The following is a 27,071-nucleotide window of genomic DNA, read 5'->3' on the forward strand; positions in this document are numbered from 1 at the left end:
GACACAGGAGGGTCAGGAATTCCAGGTCAGTCGCCCTCAGTTATGTATAGGTGTAGCCAGGCTAGGCTGCATGGTACAAAGCCAAAGGGGCAGAACCACCTGTGTGATGGACACATCTGTAATAGGAGCACTTGGGAGGTGAAAACGGAAGGATTAGGGGTTCAAGTGCAGTCTCGGGTGTACAGAAGTGTATCAGACACGGTCTGAGAAAGGAAAGAAGAGGAAATAGGAAGCACATGTTAGTGTGCTAACACTAAAATAATAAGCATTTTTATCATCTAGATTTCAGACTATTTCACTTTACTTAAGAATGGGCAGGACTCACTTGTAGCTGGAGACTTCTGTCTGTCCCTCCCGGTTTTCCTGCTGGACCAGTTTCTCTCCCGCACACCAGTACCCCAGTCGCTTATAGAATAATCATTTGGAGGCTTAATATTAGTATTAATTATAATTGTGTGACCAATTCCTCAGGATTTTTACTGCCTAGCTCTACATATGAATTCATCCATTTCCACTAATCCATGTATCGCCACGCTTACCGGTAATGCTGTGGCATCTTACTCCTCTGATAACTACTGGCATCTCTCCGACTCCGCCTTTTTTCTCTCTGGATCTCTGCTTGGATTTCCTGCCTATCTATATTCTGTCCTGCCATTGGCTAAAACAGCTTCTTAACCAATGGTAATAAAAGATATTCACAACAAACAGGGAAATCCCACGGCACTCATTACATTAATTTGATATCTCTGTTTGAAGGCAACTGATAAATGTATATTATTTTATCTTTCTGAACATATTTCTGTATCTTTACAATGACAAAGGGCACCCTTGCCTGCCAAGGTAGTGTTTTTTATACCCTTTGACTTGGCAACTCTACCCCTAGATATATGCAATTGAGAAACCCCTACATCAGTGTGGGGCAGCAGACACTGGGGTTCAGAAAAGAAAACAAATGAAATTTCATCAAACTGGACAGATATAAAAATTATGGTATATTTGTTTATGAAATTACATATCACAAAGGAAATGGAGGAATTTTATCGATATGCACATTATATTTACCAAAAAGAGTGAAGTGTCATATTTCATTTATCCAAAAGAACAAAAACCTGCCAAGATAATCTGCAATGCTTATGGATACACGGGAGGCAAGGCAATAAAGAAAAGCAAGAAAATAAAAATCAAGGTGAGGATTGCCTTGGGTGGCTAGGGAGACAGGAAGTATTGAAGCCCCACAAGTTCCTGAAGGTGTTATATTGCTTAACCAAATGTGACTGCAGAATGTTTCTGAGCTTTCTCAGGACCATGTATGTAATTTACATACCATTACATGACAAATTCCAGAAAAATAAAAAAAACATAAAAAAAGCAAATAATTAAAAGCATAATTTGTTAATGTACATGTGCATCAAGAATAGTCTTCCAGTTGAAATCTGGTATAATAGATCCAGTCTGCATACATTTCTGAGGTAAGAAGACCTGTCCCTTGTTGGGAGGAGTCTTGCTTCTCTTGACATGTTCTTGCTTCCCGCTCCAGTGCCCTGTAACATTTTGATTCTTGCGCTTTGGTATTTGTCCTGGATGGCTTGAAAAAGAAAAAAAGAAATATGTACCCCCAAACACCAAGCATTATATTCATGGGCACTTGTACGTTTGTGTGTGTTATGTGTTGGGTTATAACATAACAAAAATGTATTTCTTGGTAGTGTTTCAAAGTTAATTGAAACTGCTGAAGAGATGGCTCAGCAGTTAATAGTATGTGCTGCTCTTGTAGAGGACCCTAGTCTGGTTCCCAGCACTCATGCCGGGCAGCTCACAACCATCTGTAACTCCAGCTCCAGGAGAGCTGATGATGTCCTCTTCTGACCTCTGTAGGCATCTATACTCAAATTCGTGCATGGATGCATGCATGTACCCACATGTATACCCGCACGTGTGTGTGTGCATGTACGCACACGCACACACACACACAATTTAAAATAAATAAATCTTGAAAGAAAGAAAAGGAAAGGAAGAAATTCCATTGCTACTAAATTGCCCCATCTGATTCATCTCTGTCTTTGAGGGCAGTGGGCTGCCTCCACCTGGAGGAAGACTGTGTCTTCTGTCTTGTAGGAAGGCCCTCCCCCCATGAACCCACAGTCTAGGCTCCCCTTTTACTTCCTCTTGTGAAGGGAGTTGCTCTCATGTGAGTTTGGTTTTCCTTCCTTCTCAACGCTACAAGAATTGTGTTGTAGCAGCTCTTTTCCTTTCTTTTATCTTTAAGCCTCTCTTGAATCTCCAAATATGGTGGAATAAAGTCCAGGTGCGCTTACCGGGAAGATTCTAGCCTACGTCCATCCTGGGTCGGAGCTTCATGGCATCTGCCCTGGGAAGCAGCTGCATGGCGTCTGAGCTCACTTCCCCTTCCTCCCAGCATTCTGTTCTGTTTACTCCACCCACCTATGTTCTAACCTATGAAGGCCAAGCAGTTTCTTTTTAATTAACCAATGACCTTCCTCCATCAAAAGATTATTGATTTTATTGTATCTTTCTGGTCATAGATTTTAATGTCTGGTCTTATAATCTATTGAAAAGTCATTCTCATATTCCAATTATCCCCTTCTTGAGCAGTGGTTCAGTAAGCCTGACTAAACAATCTGGTAGATTCGGTGTCTTGTGCTGTTCCAGTTTCTAGTGCTCTGAACAGAAACTTGTGCTCAAAACTGGTTGGTTTTTATCTTTAATCACCCCATCGGTTTGATCTGTTACACACTCCAGAGTCTGCATTAATCCCTTATCACATCTGTAGCAGATTACCATGAAGTTAAAGGTTCCGGAAGTCCAGTCTTGTCATAGTTTTGGATATCTGAAATCAGAATTGAATCTGTAATCTAAAATCAAACTGTGAGAAGAGCAAAGCTTCTCTCTAGGGCTCGAGCACAGAGTCTGTCTAGTAGAGCTTCTAGAACCCGTCCATCATTCTTGGCTTGAGGTCCCCTTCATTTTTCTTCACACCGCAGGTGACAGGTATAGCTTCTCCCATGTTTCATATTTTACCCTCCTCTTCTACCTTTCTACCTTTTTCTTTTTCACTAGTAAAGAGTCCTGCAATGATTATGAACTCATGCTAGTGAGGACAATCTCCTTTCTTTGAGGCCAAATGATTGGTAATCTTGATGTTATTTACTGTGTAATCCAGTCCCAGATTCTGGGCTTAGGAGATGGGATCTCTGGAGTCATTTTATCTTCCACAACGTGTTTGATACTTTGCAGTCAATTGCTAGTTGAGGCCATAGTGATCTCAAGGCTTGGGTTGGTTAGATGATCACTTACTGGTTTAACTGGCAAAGGATGCTGTCTTTTGACTAGGAGCTCATCTGAGCCCGATACTGGACTAGGTACACATGCTTTCCATGAGCTGGGTTCTGGGAAGAAACAGAGAAGAAAGCGTGTTAAAGCTTCAGGGCCTGTGAAGTGCCGCTAGACCTGGCCTGATGGCTGAGTCTGCACTCCCCAAGGCAGTCACAGCGCTCTCCTAGATGTAAGGGACTGAGTAATGAACACCCCTGACATGATGTGTGGCAACGGCTGGCCTCCTCTGTAGAAGAGTTGTGTGAATTAGAAGATATTTCACTACTATCTTTCAAAACCTGTCACATTTGTTATCTAGCATAACACACTGAGCCAGGCTTCTTTACACTTACTTTTTGGACCTTAGAATTTTCTCTAACAAGCTCAGCATCCCAGTGTCCCAGGGATGGGGAAATACATGTCAGGACACCAGTTTGGATGCCTAGGTTCAGTATTGCTACTGGATTTGCCTTCTGTTCTAGGCCCTTTCTATGAGCATTGCTAGAATATACATTTGTGCGCATACATGTACATCCATACATGCATTCATATAAATACAAAATAAGCTCATATGTAAAGATCCCATATATTAGTCCATTCTGTTATTCCTCATTCAGGTGCAATGGGGTTTTTACTTCATGCCTTCCACTTTCATTTGTATTATCTTTTTCTCCTTACTAAGAATTCTGGTGCTCCTTGACAGGAAGTCAAAATATGACATCATTACTCATTGTATTATCCCACACTTTATGCACATAACAGTCAAGATAAAATGGCAATATGACATAAACAGCAATAATAGCTGTGTACATCATATCTTTCTTCTTTTGTTATAAATCCACTGTATCTTTGTTGTCAGGAATCATGTAAATATTATATCATTTTCTCTAGCCCCTCATGTCATCCTCTTCCTACTTTCCCAACCCCACATAATTTTTCCATCTTCATGTCCTCTCTTTTTACTAAATAACCTGCTAAGGGGCTAGAGAACTGGTTCAGAATTGGCTGCATCATAGGACCCATGTTTGTTTCCCATTCCCAAAGGGCATCTTACAACTGTCTATAACTTCACTTCCAGGTGTTCTTCCCTTTTCTGGCTTTTGAGGGCACCAAGACACACAAGTGGTACACAGATATACATGCAGGCAAAACATCCATACACATAAAATAACATTTTTTAAAATTATAAAAAAAATAGTTCAGTCCAATTAGTGTTAGTGAGTGTGGGTCCATTCACTTGAGCAATCTTTCAGTGGCCATACACCCCAAAATGGTTCTCCACTGACTACCCATACCTCTTCAGTTAGGCTAGAAAATCACAAGATTCTCTTCCATGCATACTATAGTTTTAGCTGACTTGATCTTGCACCGGTCACCATAGCAACTGTGCGCCCATGAGTGCAATGGCCATGTCATGATGACAGCATTCCACAGCAGCCCTCTGTATCCTCCAGCTCTCACAATCTTTCCACCTCTTCTTCAGTGTTCCATGAGCTTTGGCACAGAGGTTGACCAGATGTCCCATTTAGACTGACTGTTCATAGTCATTTATTCTCAGTGGTATGATCAGTTCTGCATCTCAGTACTGACTATTGCCCTCTGCAAAAAGAAGCTTCTCTGATGAAGGCTGAGAGCAGCTCAGGTCTATAGGTAAAAACATGAATATTCAGGAGGTAATTTGACAACAGGGCCTTTTAACAAAACAGTGATAGTAAACCTTTCTAGGACTCAGGCTGTACTTTAATCTCACATTGTAAGTCAGCGTGTTTTGCTGATGTCCATGGGCTCTGTATTAGCTTCCCACTTGTCATTTTGGTGGCCTGAATCCTGTCCTAGGGAAAATTCCTTCGGAGTTACTTGTGGAAACCGTATTTTGACTGTGTTAATAAGACCATTGGAGGCCTTTATAGTTGCAAATCGGTTTTTCGGGAATAAAATGCCATATTTACATTTTCTTCCCTTAGCATAAATGTCAGGAGGCCAGTTGTAAATGGGTTTCTTTCCCTGACAATTTACTTCATTTTTTTGCCTGACTGCACAAAGCATTTCCCTGCCTTCCTTATGATGTAATAGTCACTGAAATTCTGCTGATTCCAGTCACTCGGGCTGGCCATAGTCAGCAAAACCAGTTCCCTCTTATGACACAGATTCAAATTTATTCCAGGGATTGTTTATAAATTCTACTTCTTCAGTATTTGTTATATTATTAAAGTTTTCAGTTTTCCCAAGGGCCTCCTACTATGCTATTCTGATCAGTTTTCTCTCAGTCCTTCCAGCTCTTTGATCTCAGTTCTTGATGTTTGTTGGGGCTGCAGACATCTGGCACCTTGACTTTCTTTGCCTGCCTCAGACCCTTTGCCGACTGGAGTGAAACAGCTTGTTTATCTGTGCCTGCCGCTGCTCTGAGCGTGAGACCCTCATGAGTTCCTAAGGGGAGTTGTTCTTGGTGGGGTTTACAGCTGAAAATCCCAAGAGCTGGGGCATGGCTATCACTTAAGGATCCTTATATAAGCTTCTCTGGAACACAATAAAGTTGGCATTCTTGTTTCAAGGATGACCTGTGTCCTTGTGTTTCTGTCTGTGTGCAGGTGTTTTTAAATCTCCAAGCTAGTTTTCGGCTCTTATACCGTATTATAGAGCTTAGAGCAGACACTGCACTTTACAGATGTTTTCTCTGGTTTTGGAAACTTTTTGATGGACATAGTTTCAACTCTACAAAAAGGCTAAAAACTAAGAAGTAATAATTAATTTAATAATTTCTTTAATAAGAGTCATGCACTGTTTCACATTCAAGGTGCTTTATCATTTCTGTGTTCTTACTGCACACATGTGTGTGGGCACACACACATATGCACACATGCATACACACACATATGCATATGCAAACATTTATGTACACACATTCTCTCTCTCCCTCACTCTCTCTTTCTTTTACACACACACACACACACACACACACACACACACACACTTTTTCCCCCTGACCATTTAAGAGTAAGTTTTCTGTTGTATGAGTCTATGTCTGCTTACTAAAGGTCAGAATGCTTGCTTCTCTAAGCACAGAAAAACCAAGCACAGTAAAATGTATCACTGTTATAATACCTCCCAATCTAGTCTCATGTTTCAGCTTTGTCCTCTGAGCCATTTATAGCCCCTGTAGCCTCTCCTTTCTCATCAGGGTTCCAGGCAGAAGTTGACTATTGATTTTCATTATTGGCTTTTTATGCTCCTTTAATCTGGTACCATCTCTGTAGCTTTGTCTTTTATGGCATTGGGTTTTTATTTGTGGTACATATGTGTAACTGTAATGCTAGCCAATTGTAGATGTGCACTTGAGGGCATTGGGTTTATTCATATTATTACTCAAACACCACTGCCATCCCTCTTCAGAACTGTGTCATTGCATCCTGAAACTCTGTACCCACTAACCAAGTCTACCCTCCGTCTTCCTTCAGTCGCTGACAGTCAGTACTCTAATTTTTAGTCCTGTGAATGTGTGCACTGTAAATGACCGATGCAGAATTTATTTGTGTGAGGAGGATATTTGATGGGCTTATTTTACTAACCATTATGTTTTCATAGTTCATCTGTATCTTGCATGAGTCAGAATTTTATTCTTAAAGGCTGAATAATATTCTACTGTGTGTATATTACATTTTGTACAGAGCTATTATAAATATCGATATACAGTTAGTTATCCATTTGAATCCCTGCTTTCAATTCTTTTGAGATTATACCCATGAGTAGTGTTGATAGATTATATACTACTTCTACATTTAATGTTGGAGAAATTTACATGTTTCTTTCCCACGGTGCCCTCAGCATTTTACAGTCCCAGTAACCATGCTCCAATTTCTTCACATCACATGTTATTCCACCCTACTGTCCCTCTCACATTTTTTTTTCTTTTTAAATAGCCATTCTGGTGGGCATTCATTGACAGATTAATATTTCCTTGTGATTTCAACTTGCATCTCCCTGGTTAATAACACCAAGAATCTTTTCAAGTACTTCTTGTCCATTTGGAAATCTTCATTGAAGAAACACATAGTCAAGTCATTTGCACATTTTAAAATTAGATCATTTGTTTGCCATTAATGTCCTCAGGTAGTAGGAGATGTTTCCATTTCCTGGACATGAATCCTTGATCAGATAAAGGCTCTACAAATATTTTCTCCGGTTCCTTGAGTCTTAGATTTTTACCCTTTGGCATTATCTTGGGGGTGTATATGACAACTTTTTGATGATGTTCAAGTTTGTTTCACTTTTTCTCCCTCCTTCCCTCCTACCCTCCCACCTTCCTGCCCTCCCTCTCTCCTTCTTTCCTTCTTCTTTCATTGCCTGTGTTTTCTGTGACACACATAAGAAGTCATTACCAAATTCAGTGTCGCAATGATGTCTCCCTATTTTTTTTTCTAAGGATTTTATAGTTTCGCATGTTTAGATCTTAGTCCATTTAGGGTTGGTTTTTTTATATGCAGTAAGACGAGAGTGCATTCATTGTTTTACAGGTGATTGCCCAGTTCTTCCAGAATTGTTTGTGGAGAAAGTCGTCCTTATTCCACTGATTCATCTTAGCTCCCTTGTCAAAAATCATTTGAACATACATATGAGGATTTTTTTTTCTAGGCTAATGCGTATTCTTTTTCACTTGTTCAGTGATACGGCTTCTATTTGGCATGTATTTGTATATTCTTCCTCACAGGCTTGATATTTCCTCAGGGTCTCCAAGCTTCATTGCCTCTTTGACTCTCAGGCAAAGTAGAAAACCAATGAAAATAAAGAAAAATTAAAGGAAATTTGAGAAAAAAACTGGAAGCATTTTTCCAAATAGGTGATGAAAGAAAATTTAAGAAAGAGACATTTGAAAAGACCTCAGTCAAAGCCCAGAAATAATAACATTTGATCAACCGGGAGAGAAGGACGTAGAATTCTGCTGTTTCTGACATCTGGTGTGTTTGTGTGGAAGCTGACTGCAAGGCTGTGGATGCATCTCAGGCTGAACCCTGATTGGATGACTGCCAAACACTGCCGAGGCCCCCAAGGGAGCCATTCACAGAACTAAGGCAGTAGCTGCTGAGTGACTAGTCCACTTTGAACTTCACACAGGACTACAGCGTCTCCACATGCCACAGGCCTCTGTAGAATCAAGGATGTCTTTCGATCCTTGGGGGAAACAGAACATAAACTCTAATGCTGCTTTTATGCTTTTTAATCTCCGGGAAGATGATTTGAAACTTTCACATCAATCCTTCATGAACTAATAAATATCTGCATTTACCTTCAACAGTATTTATGTCCAAGATGATTCATGAATCTATTTAAATGCTTCCATTTTAGCTATTTTGTTTATAGTTTATTGGGGTTAGGCATTTTTTTCTGTTTGCATTTTAATGTATTTTTTCAGATATTTGTCACTGCTTGGTTTTGTCAATTATAAGGCCAATTTTATGTTGTTTTGTGGCCATTATTTCTTTCGGAACCCTTGAAACTTGGAGGCTGTCGGCTCTATGCATATGGCAAAGGCATGCTGGAGAAGCTTGTAGGCTCTTGTACCTCCCACGGTTCTGCTGCTGTTGAGCCTGCCAAGGGTTCAGTGTCCACCAGAGCTGTCTATACTTCATATTTCTCCTCTCTGAATGCCGGAGCCTTCTGGCCACACTTAGCCTTGCAGCCCGTGGGCTTGGCAATTTCCCTTACCCTCGCGTGCTCCTCAGATGTGACCTCAGATGTGACCTCCGGACTGTCCAGGTCACAGGTGTTGGTCCTCCCAATTGTGTTGTAACTGTGAGAAGCAACCAGATCACTGACATCTTTCTGCACAGGCAGAGGGCTGGTCCACATCCTTAATCAGCCTGCTAGAGGACTCAGCCCAGAATGTCCTGTGACCGCTGCTCCTTGTTTCAGGCTTTAACAACCCTTTGTTGTGGGCGTGCATTCAGAAGTTTATCTGTTCCCTCACATGGGGCTAGGACCACCAAACTTGGTTTATCTCAGTATTTGATACCTGTCCCAGGTGCGCACCAATGGGGTAACTCTTAACAGCATGCTTTAATGTCTGGGACAAACCACCAGGTACTGACACCTTTTTGGCTTGCCAGCACCTGTGGGCCCGCTCTTCACAGCTGTTTCCCAGGACTGCCTCTTGTAGCCTGGAGCCGTGGAAGATTAAATTCAGGATTCCAGTCTTGTGCCCGTGTCCTGTTCTTAGGACCCCGGGATAGCTCAGTTTCAAACATTAGCTTGTCTTTCAAGGTGGCACCCAGGCTCTCCATATCAAGTTAGACAGGATGGTATTGCCCTTCACCACTGGCTTATCCAACTGCGGAAGAAGTACTGTTTTGGCAAAACCTGCTGATTTTAAGACTTATGGAGGCTGTTGGCTTGTCCCGTGGGTAGTACTGCCAGTCTCTTTCCACCAGGGTCTCTCAGCTTACATTCAGGAGTATTCTTTGTTTCCTTCCCCATTGGGGTGCTACACAGCGGTTCCTCGTAGTTTCCCGAGGTGCTCTTCCCACCTGTTTCTCCCCACTTGTCTGTTAGCATCACCATTGTCAATTTCTGAAACCCTTCCTCTCATCTTAATTTTGGAAGAGTCTGTTTTGTCTGGTTCTGACTCTTCAGCTCTACCACAGCGCACAGAGACAGCCTCGGGGCTGGCAGCTTCCCAGAAAGTCCCCCTCAGTGCAATGTTTCTTGAAGATTCGATTTCTTGGGGAAATTTTCTCATTCATTATTTTTGCCCTACCTGCTGTGCGTCTGCGAGTCTGTGTGTGTGCTGTGCATACATGTTCATGTGGGCTTGTGTATGTGTATGTGCAGGTATACAGGGGCAAATGTGCATCGTATGTGGAGGGCAGAGGTCAATGATAGGTTATCTTCTGTAATCACTCTTTACCTCAGTTTTTGAGACAGGAACTCTTCCTGAATCTGGATCTCAGGGATTTGACCTAGCCAGCTGGCTACTGAGCTCCAAGCATCTCCCTGTCTCTGACTCCCAAGAACTGGGATTAAGTGCATGTCATCATGGTTGGATTTTTATGGGTGCTGGGGACCCGAACTCAGTTGCTCAGGCTTACACAATGAGCACTTTAAACACTGAGCCATAGCCCAGCCCCCTGTCATTTTTCAAATGACGAATATTGCTGCTCACTATGGCCACCATTGGTATTTCAATGCATATCGACATTGTGCAATGTTCAAATTAGGATAAGAGTTGTTATGTCCTCAGACATGATCAACTTGGTCATGAAAACATTAAAAATACTTTTTTTCTTGCTTGCTTCTTTGAAATACATTCCCACAGTGATGGCCTAAAGTCACCCCACTGTGACAAATGCATGTTTCTAATGATGCCGTAGTTCTCACTAATTTTATAAAATATCTTTTATCCTCAGAGAATTTATGATTTTATATTCAGGAAAGATTAGTTGTCTTCTTTCCCTTCTATTTTACACATTTTCCCTGATATGCCAATATTGCTTAGCACCACATATGCTTAAAATTCTTAATATTTATAAAAATTGCAAAAACAATTTGCATTCACTTCTTTGGCATTTATAAACACTGCGCTAATCTGAACCGCTTACCTTCACAGTATACTCAGAGCCACGCATTGCCAAGACCGCCTTAATATTAAACTGTTCCAAACCTAGTTTGGAAAGACTGTTTTAAAATAGGTCTCCTTTTGAGGCTTATTAAAATGAAATAATACTTTACTTGGGAGTGAAAGTGAACGGCTGAGGAAGGGACACCCCACAGGACGGGACCCTCATCTCTGTGGCCACTCAGAAGCTCCTGGCCCTTGTCCTTCTAGTCTGGTTCTCGCTACTTGCTTTTGCCATTTTCACTTCTCTCTGTCCCTCAGATTTTTCCAGTTATCATGACCTTTACCAATTCTTGTTTTGGTTGTGCCTAATTTGATTTTTAACTTACTTGTCAATTAGTCTTTATGATTACAATTTTTAAAATAATTTTATTTCACTTAGAAATAAAGTTTGGACCTTGGATTAATGTGTTACTTAAGACCCTCCATGACGGGTAAAAAATATACCCTTGTGTCAATACTAATTCTGTGACGGAGTAAGTTACTTGACTTCTCCGACCCCATTTCTTCTTCTACACAAGGAATCAGGTGGTTGTGAGGATTAAATGTGCTTATCTGTTCAGTGTGTAGAAGGCTCTTCAGCACACAGCTGGTGCTGGGCTGCCGGGACCACCAACGTCATTTCTGGGCCTTTTGCTTTTTCACCTCCCGCTCTGTTTCAGTTGCTTTAGCCACTTGAAAGCTTTTCTCTGGCAGTCACTTTCTGGGTCCCATTTTCGAAGCCCAGGTCTGTCTCTTCTTCAGTGAGGTGTCTTGTCTTGTGGGGATCCCCTTCCACGTCAGTATGTCTGCCCCCGACAACGCTTTTGCGTTTATCGTACCAGGATATGATATCGTACCAGGAATTCCATTTTCACTCTGGAATTCCCCCATTTATTTGCCTTGCATGCTTCAACTCACTTCCACAAGCGTTTCACGTGGCTGGTGTAGACATCCTTGGCCTCCACCTTGCAGGAGCCCTGGAAACCTTGACCTTCTTGGAATGCCTTTTCACAACTGTCGTCTCTTTCCCCTCAGTACCACCCCCACCCCGCTTCCTGTTCTTCACACCAGTTTCTTTCCTCCTCTGGCAGGGCATTTAGTCCCACCGAGTCTCAAAGGAAATGACAACCAGAAAAGAGAAATAGTATTATTATAAATAGCATCATCAGGCTCTCTGCTGTCACTGAGGCCAAAAGCGTTTATACCAAGGGCAAGGCATATTGGACTGGTGCGGGGAAATTTCATTTTAAACCTGAAGTCTTTGATCCTGTAGAAATAGTCTCCGATGCCTTTCTTCTTCTGTTTTCTCCAGTGAGCCATTTAGATTTAATCATTCCCTCTGATAGCTACTGATGTGTAGTCATATCGTCTCACAGAACTCCCGACGCTGATGAATTGCGCCTTGAAAAATGACTTTGGGCAGATACATTAGATTAAGCCAGGGTGCTGGGGCTGGCTGATGCGAGGCTGAAGGCTCTTTGCGGAGATCTTGCTGGGTCAGAAGTAGAAATTAGTCCACTCTCCCTGCTAGGACCCGGCCTATTTTTTTTTCTGATTCCCCACCCCAAGCAACCTTCTCAGAGTCATTTGTTTGCCATCCCCTAGGTGTGAAAATCAGGACACTAACATGAAATGTCTCCCTAATATGGGTTCAGTTAGTGGTTAGTGTGATTTAAAAAAAACACAAAACAGATTGAATCTTTTACTCATAGCAATATATATTTTTATTGTGTGTGTTTGTATAAAGCATTTACCATCCAAACCTTTTGGCATGGACATTCATGTTCATCTTCAACCGTCATCACCACCTCTAGAACTCGTATATCATTTCAAATTGAAAAATATATATTTGTTCAACTAGAATTCGCCCTTTCTCTTTCCCTCGGGCCCTGACACCACCATTCTACCTCCTTTTCCTCTGAATTTGATTGCTCTCGGAATTCCATGTATCAACGGACTCAGAACATTTTCATCTTTTGGTGACTGGCTTATTTCACTTAACGCAATGCCCTAGAGGTCCAGCCATGCTACAGCATGCACCAGATTTTCACTTTTTAATGGGCTGCGTGTTACACACACATCTTTTGGCAATCTAGTTTTGTATAGCCAAATTGCCACCAGACATTTCATCCCATCCCTGCTGACGTCATCCCTGGTATCTCTCACTCTGAAGCTCTTTATGCGTCGGCCAGTCCAGCTCCATCACCTATGAGCTCCTCTGAGCCTTTCAGCAAAAGGAGACTTTGGGAATGAATCATCTTCACATGGGAAAGAAATTTTTATCTGATATATAAAAACTGACTTATTTTTAAAGACATTTTTTAAAAAGTATTTATTGTGAATACAGTGTTCTGCCTGTATATATCCCTGCAAGGCAGAGAAGGGCATCAGATCTTATTACAGATGGTTGTAGGCCACCATGTGGTTGTCAGGAATTGAACTCAGGACTTCTGGAAGAACTGCCTCTTCCAGAGTCATCTGAGTCATCTCTCCAACCCCAAAAACTGACTTATAAACTGAAAATTTGAAGGCATTTGCCTTGTTGTATGTGTGTATGTGTGTGTGTACACGTACTAATGCAATTACAGCAACAATAATGAATTTGGAGGTCTCACCATTATGTGACGCAGGTGGCCCAGTCTTAGTCCCCTGAACTCAGGCATTTTTCCTTGCTGTAGGTCCTATCTCACTCTCACTCTCCTTCCCTTGACAGACCTCTGACAGCTTCTGCTACACAACTGTCAGTGACCTTTCTTTGTCTACACAGTAAACACAATCTCCTTGTCTTATTTTATGGAGCACATAACGCAAATTACCTGTCCAGATCCATCCAGGAAGGCTTCGTTATGTTAGCCCTGGTCTTTTTCCTGTTTCCTGCTTGCCATCTGCTGAAAGCATCGTACACAGAGTTCTCGCCAAAATTCCACCTGAAGTAAAGTTTGCCTCGGACGTCCATCTTGTCCAGGAAGCGCTCTCACATCTCCCTACTGTACATGGTGACCCCTTTTGTTGACCCCTCAAAACATGTTTGTTTCTATTTCTTTTTTGGAGTCTATGTTTTTTTTCTCTGAATGGCAGTGACCCACAGGTCATTTTGGTCCTTCACATATACGAGGCTGTGAATTGCTAAGGAAGCGACCGTCTTACTGTCTCACGATACCTAACCTCATGACCTACATGAAATGGGTTCTTTATAAATGTGTTTGTTCTGCCCATGGCTTGCTTGGAGTCCAAGCCCTTGAATCCCTAGGACAATCATGGAAACTGTCCTATTTGGCACGAGCCTTCTGGGATCTCAGTGGAAAGAAGGCAGATAGATAGCCCTGGCAGATAGATAGCCCTGGCAGATAGATAGCCCTGGTGAGATGCAGGGAGCAGGTCTGGATAGGTGGACACTGCTCACTTCTGACCATTTATTTACCCAAAGCGAGCCCTGACTAATAGTCCTTTTGCTTTTATTTTATCAGTCTTTCTGCGGGTTGTAATGTCGGTGGCGGTGCGTGAGATGGGCGTAGAATGTAACTCCAAAGAGGCTTTTCTTGTTTTTTTTTTTCTTGTTTTTTTTGTTTTTCTGTTTTGTTTTGTTTTTTTCGAGACAGGGTTTCTCTGTGGTTTTGGAGCCTGTCAAGGCTTTTCTTTTAGGTAAAAAATGTGATTTTTGAAATACAAAGCATAACCTATACTTTTAAAGATCTATTCTTTCTGGTCTAATGGGAGATGGGGCAAAATTGGAGGACTTGGATAATTTTTATAACTTTGGATAATTTTTGTAACTTCAAAATGTTGACACTTAGGTTCTCATAGAAGACAACATACTTCCTTAGAAAATTTAAATTCTGAAAGAATTAAAAAACAAGAACAACCCTAAATTACTACCTTGGCAGGGTAATTCTAGACCAATCTTCCACAAAATATGTGATACTTGTTTCAAGGTTGCTCATCTAATGAATTTTAAAACTACTTTATTCTCATAAGATATCATTAATATCACATTTAATGTTTCAGAAGTCAAAGCGTTTAAATGGTGGGGTTTGTTCTCAAGGAAAAATTGCTATGCTCAGTTTGTAGAAAAATAAATGTTAAATTGATTCTCCCTTGAATGACATCAGTTGGAAGGAGTACAGCAGAAGCGGGGACATCACTAGGGAGTGAGTAATAAAGCAGATTGCAAATCATAAATTCTTCCAGATACTCATTTTAGGAGACGTTCTGATGAGGACTCTATTATTATTTTAAGATTCTTAAAAGATGGAGAAAGTCCTAAAGGACCGAAGGATATCTGTGTGTGTATACATGTATGTGTATATATGCTTACGAACATAAATATCATCTTTAAAGGGAACCTGATCAGCAAGATTAGTTTGTTTAGCTCTAAATCGGATAACAGGATTGTAGGCCAGATCTTCAGACTCCTTATTGTGTGTCCAGAGGCTTGCTGGATCCTGTGGAGGAACAGTGTGGCTTTATGAAACTCGGTATGTGTTGAACAAATTTAATCTCCTTCCGTGACAAAAGACAGGACCTGATGGCTTGAAGGCGAGCAATGGGGTCCATGTATCTTTCACTCAGGTTTTTATTTCTACCCCACACGGGATGCCTGTTAGCAAAATAAGCCGAGCACCATGTTTTTAAAGCTGCAGTCCTTGTAGAGATTATAAGATTTATTAAATGCAGGCATATATTCCTATAGAAAGGGTTATCTCTTAAGGTAATCCAGTTATTTAGAACTGTTGACTTAAAGATATATATGATTATTAGATTGTTAGTATATTATGAACAGACAATAGTACACATGTATGATTAATCCATCCAGCCTTCCTGGGTACAGTCAGTGTTTAGAATAGAAAATGATTAAGATACTATTCCTGGCATTGAGGAGTTGCTCTTCTTGGCAACGACTCCCGTGGAGAATGAGCCAAAGGTATTTAATAGTTCAGCTGGAGGGGCTCCTGTAGGATACATTGTTCTAAATCAGTGGCTATCTCTCCCCCCCCCCCCCCCCCCCGCCCCATCCTTCACCACAGTCCTACCTAGGCCTACTCTCAATGAGGCCTATTGAGTGTGTCTGAAGTGAGGCCTCAGGCAGTGTTCTTGAAAGGCTTTCTTGACAACCCTAATATGCCTCAGTGTTGAGAACCACAAGACAGTGTCCTGGAGAAAATCAACTGATGCCCACAACCTGCTCAGTACAGCGAGAGTTCTTAAAGCTAGGACTCTGCCAGAAATACAGTCCTCATTTGACAAACATCCATTTGTAAACCCAGGACTGACAAGCATTGCTTTAGGTGCTCGGAGACAGCGCAGTCATTAAAGCAGACATAGTCTTTGCCCTCAGGAGTCTTACTGTCTAGGCCTTAAGGATTCATTCAACAGTGACTCAAATCACGGTAAAATCTCAAGCTACGATGCATACTTTGAAGTAGTAGAGGGTGCTGTGGGAAGCAAGGCTGCGTGGACTTGACTGGAGGCTCAGGAGGAAGGGAACATTGAGTTCGAATTTAAATCAGGAGCAGGAGTTGAAGTAGGGCCTATGTGTTTTGAGCACTGAACTGAACTTCCAGAATAGAGGTGTGGCTACTGAGAGCGAGACCCTGGCAGAGGTCTACAAGACAGAAAGTGGTATCCGGACTCGGAGTAGTGTTGGGGGGGGGGGGGAGTTGGAAAACTGGCCAGACCGAGGAATGATGCAGGAGAGTTAGTCCATTCATCCGACTCCTTAACTATTGAAACAACCTATGAAGGGAGGCAGACGTCTCAAAGTAGTAGTGGCCGGACACTATTAGCTGACACAGGAACTACTGGCAAGAACATTAGCACACTCTTGGTCAGGAAGTGACAGGAACATTAGGTGGGAACTCCCTCATTCATCTCTTTCTCAGAATCTCCCCTTCTCACAGCAAGGCAGGAAGCAAACAAGATTTTCAAGGGCAGCCAGATAAAAATTCAACCCAAAAGCTTATTGAACTGCTTTGAAGTGGTTTTCACTTAAAGAAGTAGGAAGGAAAGGAAAACTCCGGGCGAGCGAGGAGACGCTCTCCTGCCTCGCCCTTCGCTTTTGTAGTTCAGATGTTTGTATTTGATGGTCAATTACTGGGAGACCCGGAAAGTTGCACTCCCAGCATTTCTGCTTCCAAAAGAAGTTCACAACCAAAACACCTTGTAGGGGTTCCTTTATTGCTGCTGCTTAAAAGAGAAATCCATTCCTGTCACAGGCACAGGCTGATTCAGACTCAGCGAGCCTGGAGCCTGCAGCCTGCTGATTCCAGCCGGGAATCTTGCTGTGTGTGGTCCTGGATCCAAACACTCTGCAGCATGGTAAGAGCCAAGCTTTATTTGTTCCACAACCATATAAATATAAATACACAACATTACGTATTATACAAATTCGCAAGGCATCCTTCACTTTATCCCATCCAGTCTCTCCAGTTCCTGAATGTTCATAAGGACCTTCAAGGTGGGATCAGTCTGTAACGTCTCTCTCTGGTGCTTGTCAACCAGGGGAGGTGTATGCGCAGGCTCAGAACAAAACCTGCCTCAAAGTTACACGGAGGGATTTGTTCGCCATCTTGATTTCGGGTTTAAATTTAGTTAACTCGTTCTTCAGTTCTTATTGAAACAACAACATCAATAAATACAGCTTTCTCATGACATACTTCCTTACAGGAAAAAAAAAATAAAGTTTGCTCAAAGGCAATTTAGTCACTTCTGATTTCTGAAGCGAAATGATCTTTACATTGCAGAGGGTTTCATTTAAAAACAAAGTGCGATCTCAAGCCATTACAATCTGTGAAAATCACAAATAGAGACATTGAAAGATGTCTAATTCCATTCTGTGTGCACTGAAATCGTGCACGGATAGAAAAAAAAGCATGGCCATATTTCCCTGAGGATAATTTTTCCATGCAGACCAATATTACAATGACACATTTTTGTAAATATTTTGAATGTGCACAATTGATTTTTGTCACTTGTCCAACACCTCGAAGTGCTGACAACATCCTAACACACGCTTCTGGATCTGCTTCAGCGAGCAACTGGCAACCATCTACAAATGGCTGCTCTGTTTTGATGTACGCTTAATTAATGCTGCAAATGAAGCTCCAAATGGCACAATTCATGAGTTTAAAACATTAATTCTTAGACTGCTTTGGTTAACTGGTTCTAAAATGGAAATTGAACTTAATTTCACATGGTTATTAAATTCTCTTACAAAAAGTCCAACTTTAAGATAAAGGGATTCATAAAAATCTTTTCTGATTTTAGTCCAAGGATGAGAATTACATAAGGATGTTATAGACAATACATGGCTTCAGCATTGCAACTGTATCTACCAACTCACAGGGTATGGGTGGGATTCTGAGTTACGACATCTGACCGCAAAGTCCAAGCTGTTTTTTGATGAAATTCGAGATTAGCCGCTGTGGCCGCTGCTGGTACTCCACCAGGACATCGTGGGACAAATTGATTTGGTCACTCTCGAGTCTGTCAAGAAGTGTCACACAGACCACGGCAGCTAGGAAAGCAAGTCACATGGTTAGTGATGCAAACGGGCTCATCTGTTCTATAGGACGTTAGCCTAAAATGCTGGCATTCACAACATGTACGTTTTAAATTGGGATCAGTGCTGAGCCCTTAGGATTGACAATGGTGGCAGTAACCTTAGTCAGCATCTAAAAGTGCATTTCTGCAAAGGGGGTCAACTCTATGGACATGGGCAACCTGCGCCAGCACAAAAATAGAGTTGGGTAATATCCATTTCTTGACTCGCTGATTTGGGAGTCACTGGGGTGTATGAATTTAAGAAGAAGTATACTATAATCGCAAGAGCTCATGCTACCTTTTAAATTTTTACTTTTCATTGATAAATGATATCTCTGTATAGAGATACAGTGAAATATTTCAAGATATATGCATTATAGAAAGACTGAATCAATTTAACATATGCATTCTTTCACTTCTTATTTTTCATAATAACAACTGAAATTTACTCCTTTAGATATTTAGACATATGCATAATTAGCAACAATACTCACTTACAATGCTCATTAAAACATTAACATTTATTCCTCCATCTAGCTGCAACCTTGTGCCCTTTGGCCAACATGTCCACACTCCCCACCCTACCCCCTCCACTCCCCTGCCTCATGTAGCCACAATTCTAATCTCTACTCCCAGGGGTGTTTTCAGTTCCACACATGAATGAGACTGTGCAGTATCACATTCCATCCCTGGCTTATTTCACTTAGCACTGTGTCTGCGGTGTTCATCTGTGCTGCCCTAAACCCCCAAATTTCCTTCCTTATAAGGCGGAAGTGTTCTGTTTTATGTGCATTTATGTGTATTTTTCCATCCAGTTATCCCTGTTGACCCCTTGGGTGGTTTTTGTTATGGTGGCTCTTGCGGGTGACACAGCAATGAACACTGGCGGTGGCATCTCTCCCACATACTGGTTTCAGTTCTTTAACTTAGACATTCAGTGGTAAGATTGTCAGATATTGTGGTGGGTCTGTTTCTTAGTCTGCAGGATCTTGATGCAGTTTCCCACGATGGAGGTGCTCCTTCATATCTCCATTGCCAGCATACTAGGGCTCTTTATTTTTATCCTCCTCACTAGCGCTTATAATTGTTTGCCTTCTCATAGTCATTGGGGCGGGTGGTCAATGATCATTGGGCTACTTGTTTCCCTGCTATTAAATTGTATGAATTTTTTTTGGGTGTTTGTGGTATGAACATCTTATTTTCAACTTGCAAATATTTTCCAATACGTGTGTCCTTTTGTTTGGTTTATTTCTTGCTGCATTCAGTCATTATGACCCCATAATTCAGGTAGCCATGTCATGAATGCGGTAACAGTTTGTTCCCTTAGATGATTAAATGAAGGCTTTTTAGAAAAGGTAAACAAATGGCCCATTATGATGCAACTGCTAAATAGCCAGTAAATCCCCCAAATTGCTAAACACAGCTGCTTCCATTCCTCTCCAGTACATGGTGAACTGTTCCGATTTGCCCCGGCCCACCCATCAAAATGATGCTCACAATCGAGTCAAGAGCAATGAAAATATTCAACTGGAGAAGAGCTGAATAATATTTTACCGCCTGGGGCCCTGTTTACTCAAAACTCACTCGCTTGGTTGTAAAGCAACTTGGCTTAACAGGTGACCAAAGGGGGAGAGTTAACGACACCTCCCCACCCCCCCACCCCCAGCTTTTCAAGATAATGAGCAGCAAGTCTGTGAAAGGCAGTGTGGCTGGCAGATGCAGGGACCATTGAGAATCTGGCTCCAATCCCTCACATGGCAGAAGGATAAAAGGAACCTGGTGATCTGTGCTCTCCACAGAGTGGGCCCCGAGTCCACAGAGTGGACTGTTTCCCTTGGATTCCAAGGGTCAGGTCAGATCCGGAGAGAACAAGTAACAGCGATTTTTGGCTTTGCTTTCTTCACCCTGGAGAGCCCCTAACAAGCTTCATATAATGATCTTGTCACCCAGCTATTTCCATGAACAAATAAAAGGGACTAATTACCCAGAACAACCTGTCAAAATGAAGCCTGGAACTTTGCTGCCATAATCCTTAGATTAGGAAAGGAGGGAGCTCCTGGGGACTGGAGGGACATTTAGTGACCTACCTGTCACCAAGAACATTGCCAGCTACCTGACCTGGGCAGAGTGTAACGGGAACACACAGGTCTAAGGCAGAGCTTACTGTGTGCTGAGTCTTGTCATGATGCCTACCAATTCCAGCCCTCTGGCATCATCTACGGCTGTACAGAGAAGCTGATGAAGTTGCCACTGTGTCTCTGTCACATTAAAAAAAAAAAAGACATCTATTTCTATGCACAGAAAATATCTGCGGATAATTTTAGGAAGCCAGAGCCTCTAGGGCTCATACATTAAATCTTGTAGATTCCATACCACTCTCTGCTCTGCCATGTTCACAGTCTTTCTCTGATACAAATCAAACCTCCAGCAAGGTTTTTGCATTAATGGGGGACAAAGCTAAAAGGGCTGGGAGCCAACACCCATGCACACAGCAGAAACCGAATGAGCCGGCTGCTGGAAAACTGGAAACCCAGCAAAGATTTGTGTTGTAGCTACTGGCTTCGCTTATCGGTCCGCTCCTCTTAGCTCCGTCCCCTTTCTGCTGCTCCATCTTCAGTTGTTCCTCAATGGTTGAGTTTATAAAGCCAACACTCTTTTGTCCTGGTCCGCCTGCTGTGGAAGGTTCTAGAATCTCATCATCATCAGCCTAAGCCTGTGTCTCCTTAGAAACCTTGAGCTCAGGCTGTTGGGGACCTATCACAAAGCAAGTGGAGCCGGTCCCTTTCAGAGGGGCCAGCAGGACTGGGGACATACAAATAACCTATTTCTGTTTCTCAAAACTTGGTCTGCTGGCCACCTGCATCCAGAGACTACAGATAATGCAGATTTTCATGCTACATCCCAGACACCTGGAACCAGAGGGGGCCGGGCAGTAAATACTTGTCGAAAACAGGTCTTTTTCATTGACTTCTCTGAAAAATACTTTAAAGATTTTCAACTCCTTTCCCAAATCAAACCAAGTTACTACAAAGGTACATACCTGGACCCTAACTCTTTAGGTCCACAAAGACACTGAATTAACCGGAAGTGAGCTTCCAGAGTGCATCCTCTGAGTGCCCTGCATCTCTTACAGAAGAGTTATTAAAGATGCTTCCCGCTACGGCATACCTGACGATTTCACTTGTTTAATACTTCTGAGCAAAGTTTAACATTGGAAGAAAGTTTTGCCAAGACAAACCAAGAAAGGAAACACCTCCGATGCTTCCTTTCATTATATAACGAGAGTGGAATAACACAACTTGCTTTCATTTTCACCCAAGAAGCCCAGAGCTCAGTCCAGGTATTTACAATTAGCGCTGGATTCCTGGGTGGTGTTTTTGAAATTGAGGCCCCTACGAATATGCCACTCACTTACATACCCACCCTTGATTCTTTTCTCCTAGTTTTAAATGCTATTTAAACATCCCGAAGCTATTGAAAGCTGTTGCGAGTGTTCTCTGCAGTGCCGGTGTGCACGCATCATTTCTATTAGTAACTGCAGTTCGTAACACTGTTTAAAAAAGCAACAGCCAAGAGGCAGTGATGTTGGTTCTGTTCCATCCTTGTTCTTGCTCAGCCGTGTTTCCTTAGGCTGCTCAATACTCCCTCTAGACCTGGCTTCATCCTCACAGAAAAGGATGTCTTTCAGGACCTTTCATGCCTCTCAGTTTCCACCTCGGGCCTCCCATCATCTTGTCAGTAGGAAGACCATATTGTCACCCCTGAGGAAACCTAGCAATGATGCTAGGACTTTGATCTGCTGAATTCTGGGTCATGAAACAAAGATGACTTGGGAAGACAGGCCATGGAGCCTGAGATGCTAGTCCTGGTCCCTGGTCTTGGGGTCATAGCGGAGAGAGGCCAGTATAGGCTGTGCCAGCTACACAGAGGATGTGTTAGCAGTGGTGAGAGAAGGCTAGGATTAGAATTAAAGCCAGTCAACCAAAACTATACCGGCTTTAATTCAAAATATGTTAGAGTATCTCAGAGTAAGTTATATTTTTTTAATCCTGTCTTTGTCAAATTTACAAGACAATAGTTAAATGTTAGAATTTAGAATTTTAAATGTTTCATCTCAAAGAAAAGAAGAAGCATTTAAGACGTTGGATATACTTATTAGCCCATTTTGATCCTCATACAGGCTGTACACATATTAAAACTTGCAGTTATTATTCAACAAAAAAAGTAACGCAAGGTGTGGTGTGGTGACCCCATCTGTAACTCCTGAATCCTGGAGGTGGAGGCAAGCAATCAAGACCAGCTGGAGCCATATGGTAACTCATCACCATTACCCCAGGCAAATAAAATAGTAAGTTAGCTACACGTTTACACCTGATTTTTCAGATTTGAAAGTTGAATGATCATGGCTACGCAATGCTATTCTGTGTCTGCTTAACTTTTTATTTGATTCCAGCACCAACTCTTGGGACCACCCTGTCCTTATGGTTTGTTGGCTGAAGTAAGATAAATATCTGCTCGCAGTCTCTGCAGCACAATACTGGCCTCTGATTTTGAATGGTGCACATTTGGGTTCTTTGGTCCAGGAACCACCTCTGCCCCCACCCCGCTCCACAGCCTTGTGTTTCCATGGGAAGGCTCCTGCCAGAAGCAGCAGTCTTTCTGGAGCAAATGGCTCAAGTCACACAGAGCTGAGGTCAAATTCCAGAGATGGTGGTGGGAACGTTAACGAACCCCAAGCCGCTATTTCTCTCATGAAGGTGTGGAGAGCTACAAATGGCTGCCAAATATCCTTGTGGAACAATTTTTCAAAAACCTGATTTTTCTTCCCTTTTGGGATTAAGAAATACGACAGCTACAAACCTAAAATAGCCATTAAAATTTTGTGGTAACATCTTTTGGGCTTTATCGATGGTCACCATGCAGGTCCCCGACACAAAGATCCTTCATTGCTGGGAACATCCACAGAAGAATTTAAAAAATTGAATTGGAGTCGGGGTTTCTGTTTCCTTTTATTGAACAGTTTCAAAGAAATTCTCTAGAGAATGAATGCCTCCCTAAGTTACAAGTAGCTGTCAAAAGACATAACATGGAATTATTCCTTTACTCTAAAGAAAAAGCCACCGTAAGTTGCAGACAACTAAAGGCATTGAGACAAACTTGAGGAGAACCTAATCTTAGACAAATATTAGGTTTCATTTATTACTGTGCAAGCTTGTGTCAAAAGGCAGCTCTGACTTTAAAAACTAGAAACAGGTTAAATATATTTATCTCAAGTTCACAGCCCAAGAGGGTTATCCTCTTTAATCAGGAGTAAATTTTACTTTAAGAGAGGGACAGATGTGTCACAGATGTGCCTACTCAACATTATGTTGCTTTTCTGTTGTCCAGTGGTTTTGCATTATTCTGAAGGGGCGGGCAGCTCGCTGATGCTGGGTAATTTTGGAGTCCACTATCTCCTTTCGCGGATCTCTGTTGAGGTGGCACTGGATCCCTATTACGTTTGTCTGGGGCAGTGAGCAAAAGAACAGCCATGACAGATGGGTGTTGATGGCCTTATTCCAGGCGGTTTGTCCACCTCCAAATAACAACAGACCCTGGGACTGCAGGTTTGCAGAAATCTCACAGCAAAGGGAAATCTTGGCTCCCGTCCTTCAAACAATTCTGCACCACTAATGTGACCCAGGAATGGAGGCGCTAGTTTGTGATGGCCCTTTTCCAAGGTCAAGTAGAGACTCGTTGCCATTCTTTATACTCATTCACTCAGCAAATATGGATTGAGTTCCCATATGGCAGACATTAGTCTAGGCATTGGGCATGGAGCAATGACAAACTTCCTGTTATTCTGGCGCTCCATCACAGTGGAGAGAGAATGAATATCACCTTTATGCACTGGGCTGATTTGTTTTCTGTCAACTCAAAACAAATTAGAGTCAGCTGGGAAGAGGGACCCTCTGCCGAGGAGCTGTCTCCATCACACTGGCCTACGGTATGCCTATGGGGCATTTCTTGATTAATTATCAATGTAGGAGGACCCAGTTCACTGTTGACAGTACCAAGCAGGTAATCCTGGGTCATATAAGAAAACAGGCAGAGCAAGCCATGGGGAGCCAGCCAATAGCATCATAGGGCCTGACTTCCCTCAAAGATGAACTGTGATGTGGAAGGGTAAAGCACATAAACCTCCTCCTCCCCGCATCAGAGTGTATAGCACAGCAACAGACAGCAAACTAGAGCAGGCATGACGCTAAAGCATTGCATAGGTTAATGTATAAGCAAACCAGAAATTGAGCTAATGGTGTTGAATATACAACAAAGAAGTGAAATAAATGCTCTAAATATTAATGATTGGGCTTGAGTACTTATACAATGGTCCCCTGAGAGGCCAAGTCTCATATTAATTATGAGGATAAGTGGTGAGGTACATGGACACAAGCCCTCCATGGACCAGAGAGATGCAGAAATGATCCATTTCTGCCTGGGCTGGCTTCCAGCTCTGCTACTGAGTCCTCTGAGTTAGAACTCGGGTTCCTGAGAGAACTGTGTTAACGTACGGTGATATCCAAAGGCAGAAACAAGCAGTTCTCACATGGCTGTGAACTCCTGTTGGTTGTTCAGCTGTCTGATAGTATAAAAAGACAGAGAAGGCAGCCAGGAGAGTAGGGTGGGCTGGGCTGGTAATAACTGTGGAGGGGAAGTCAGTGTCTCAAGAGCAGGAAGCCCATGGATTCTGGGCTCTGGGGTCAGGTGGGACTTCTTCATGCTGCTTACCATTCATGTCCTTTCAGGGTTTCTGCTAGAGCAGCAGCGTGAATGCACCTGCAGCCCTTCCCCCAAAGCTTTCCCAGCTCACAGAGTGGTAGCAAATGGGCTAAAGCAGAAAAGGGCTGTGTGGCAGTTCCCAAGCTGTACCTCTGGGAAGGGGTGAGGGAGAAGATGTTACACGGTGGCAATGAAGCATGGGGACATGATAGCAACCAGTGCATGGCCTTGTGCCTTGATAGTGGATCTTCCCCAGCCAACAGAGCACAGATGCACTTTTTAAAACAATGATGCCTTGGGGATAAAAGCAGCCCCTGTGACTGTGAAGAAATCTGGACAGTAATACTTAGGTGAACTAGAATTGAGGAGCTGCAGAGCTGCGGATGGAGCCTGTCGGCAGCCAAAAGAGGTCTGCAGGATGTAAAGAAGGCTGCGGCCAAGGCTGGGAAATCAGAGACCTGCAGGGATGCTGAAAGCAAAAACGAAAGCTCCAGTAGCAGTGAGAGTGGAACGATACAGGAAGACAGAGGAAGGCAGGTTGTGAAGGAGGGACACCTGCAGGTGGAGGTCAGAGCAAGGTCATGAGATCTGCCTCCAGGACAAAGAGGCTCTCTTAAGAGAAGAGCTTCCCTCGGGTCTCTGCAGGAGTCTCAAAAGACAAAAGCAGATAGATACCCAGGATTCACAAGGCTATGGTCTTCCCTGGGGGCCAATAGATGCCTTTTGCAAAAAGAACCCATGGCCATCACCACACCTACACCTGCAGCCTGCTGGCTCAGCATTTTACATTCGACCATACTGGATATCAGAATCTGCTCATTTTCATATTTGCAGAGGTATGAACTAAGCGGTCACTTGTTTCCATAATAGAGAAAGCCCGGAAGGCCTTTCCTGGAGCAGGAATCTTCTGCATTGCTGCCTAAGTGAGGTCAAGCGGCCCTATGCTTGCTAATTTGTTTAGGGGAAAGCAGGGCCTATGGTTTCTCTGAAAAATGAGGATTCTAGACTGGCTTGTATTTTGGGGCAGGGTGGGATCTGGGAAGATGGCTCGCGGTTAAACTGCTTGCTGTGCGAACCTAACTAAACGCCTGGTAAGTGTGGAGACCTGCATGTAATCCCAGCTGCCGAAGGCAGAGGAAGTGTTTCCCCCCACCCCAGCAATCTGCTCAGCAGAACCAGCCATGTCAGTGAGCTCAGGGTCCGACAGATGTAGAGGGGCAGCTGAGGTTGATTCCTGATCTCTGGCTTCCACATGACATGCCCACACATGCACATGTGCTCACACACATGCTAACATGCATACGTACATGCACATCACACACATGTCTACACATGAAAAGGAAACCATTAAATGACACGAGGAACAGTTTGTGGGTACAGGGATTGGCATGGACGTGCACATGTATTCTGAAGTAGGAGTGGTTAAAAACAGTGGCTCTTAATCTTCTTATTGAATCTCTCTCATTCCAAAGTCCATTCTCAGAAATGTTACCACAAGTGCGGTGTTTATAGCTTGCGTATGAAAATGTATTGGCTCTAAAACCAAAGGTTAGAACTCAGGGTTCTTTTGTGACGTTTTTATCCTCTGGGCAGCAGGGAACACTCTCCTGGTATTCTGTGACATTACTGATCCTCTTCGGGTTCTATGACATCACTGATCCCCTCCGGAGTCTTCCTTGCATCCCTAACTTTAACTTTGGTCTCCTCCTATCTATGTCTATGCTCGCCGCATCTCATCTGCCATATTCTTTTCAAATGCCATCTTTACACCATCAACATATACGTTTGCTTACTCCTCCAGTCCAAACTCTCCATCCGAGCCTGAGTCAGAAGTCCCCCTGCTTACCTGACC

General features: G+C 42.7%; 1 protein-coding gene across 2 annotated transcripts in view; it reads right to left on the reverse strand.

Moving 5' to 3' along the window:
* Window positions 1-18,282: 18,282 nt before the first annotated feature.
* The window catches only part of Upp2 (uridine phosphorylase 2), a 34,179-nt gene continuing 25,390 nt past the window's right edge, over window positions 18,283-27,071 (reverse strand). For both annotated transcript variants that reach the window (XM_057755671.1, XM_057755670.1), the window contains exon 7: window positions 18,283-18,434. In XM_057755671.1, the coding sequence (XP_057611654.1) occupies window positions 18,283-18,434 (152 nt within the window). The remainder of the gene's footprint in view (window positions 18,435-27,071) is intronic.

The sequence above is a fragment of the Chionomys nivalis genome, chromosome 22 (genome assembly GCF_950005125.1).
Source record: "Chionomys nivalis chromosome 22, mChiNiv1.1, whole genome shotgun sequence".
Taxonomy (NCBI): Eukaryota; Metazoa; Chordata; class Mammalia; order Rodentia; family Cricetidae; genus Chionomys; species Chionomys nivalis.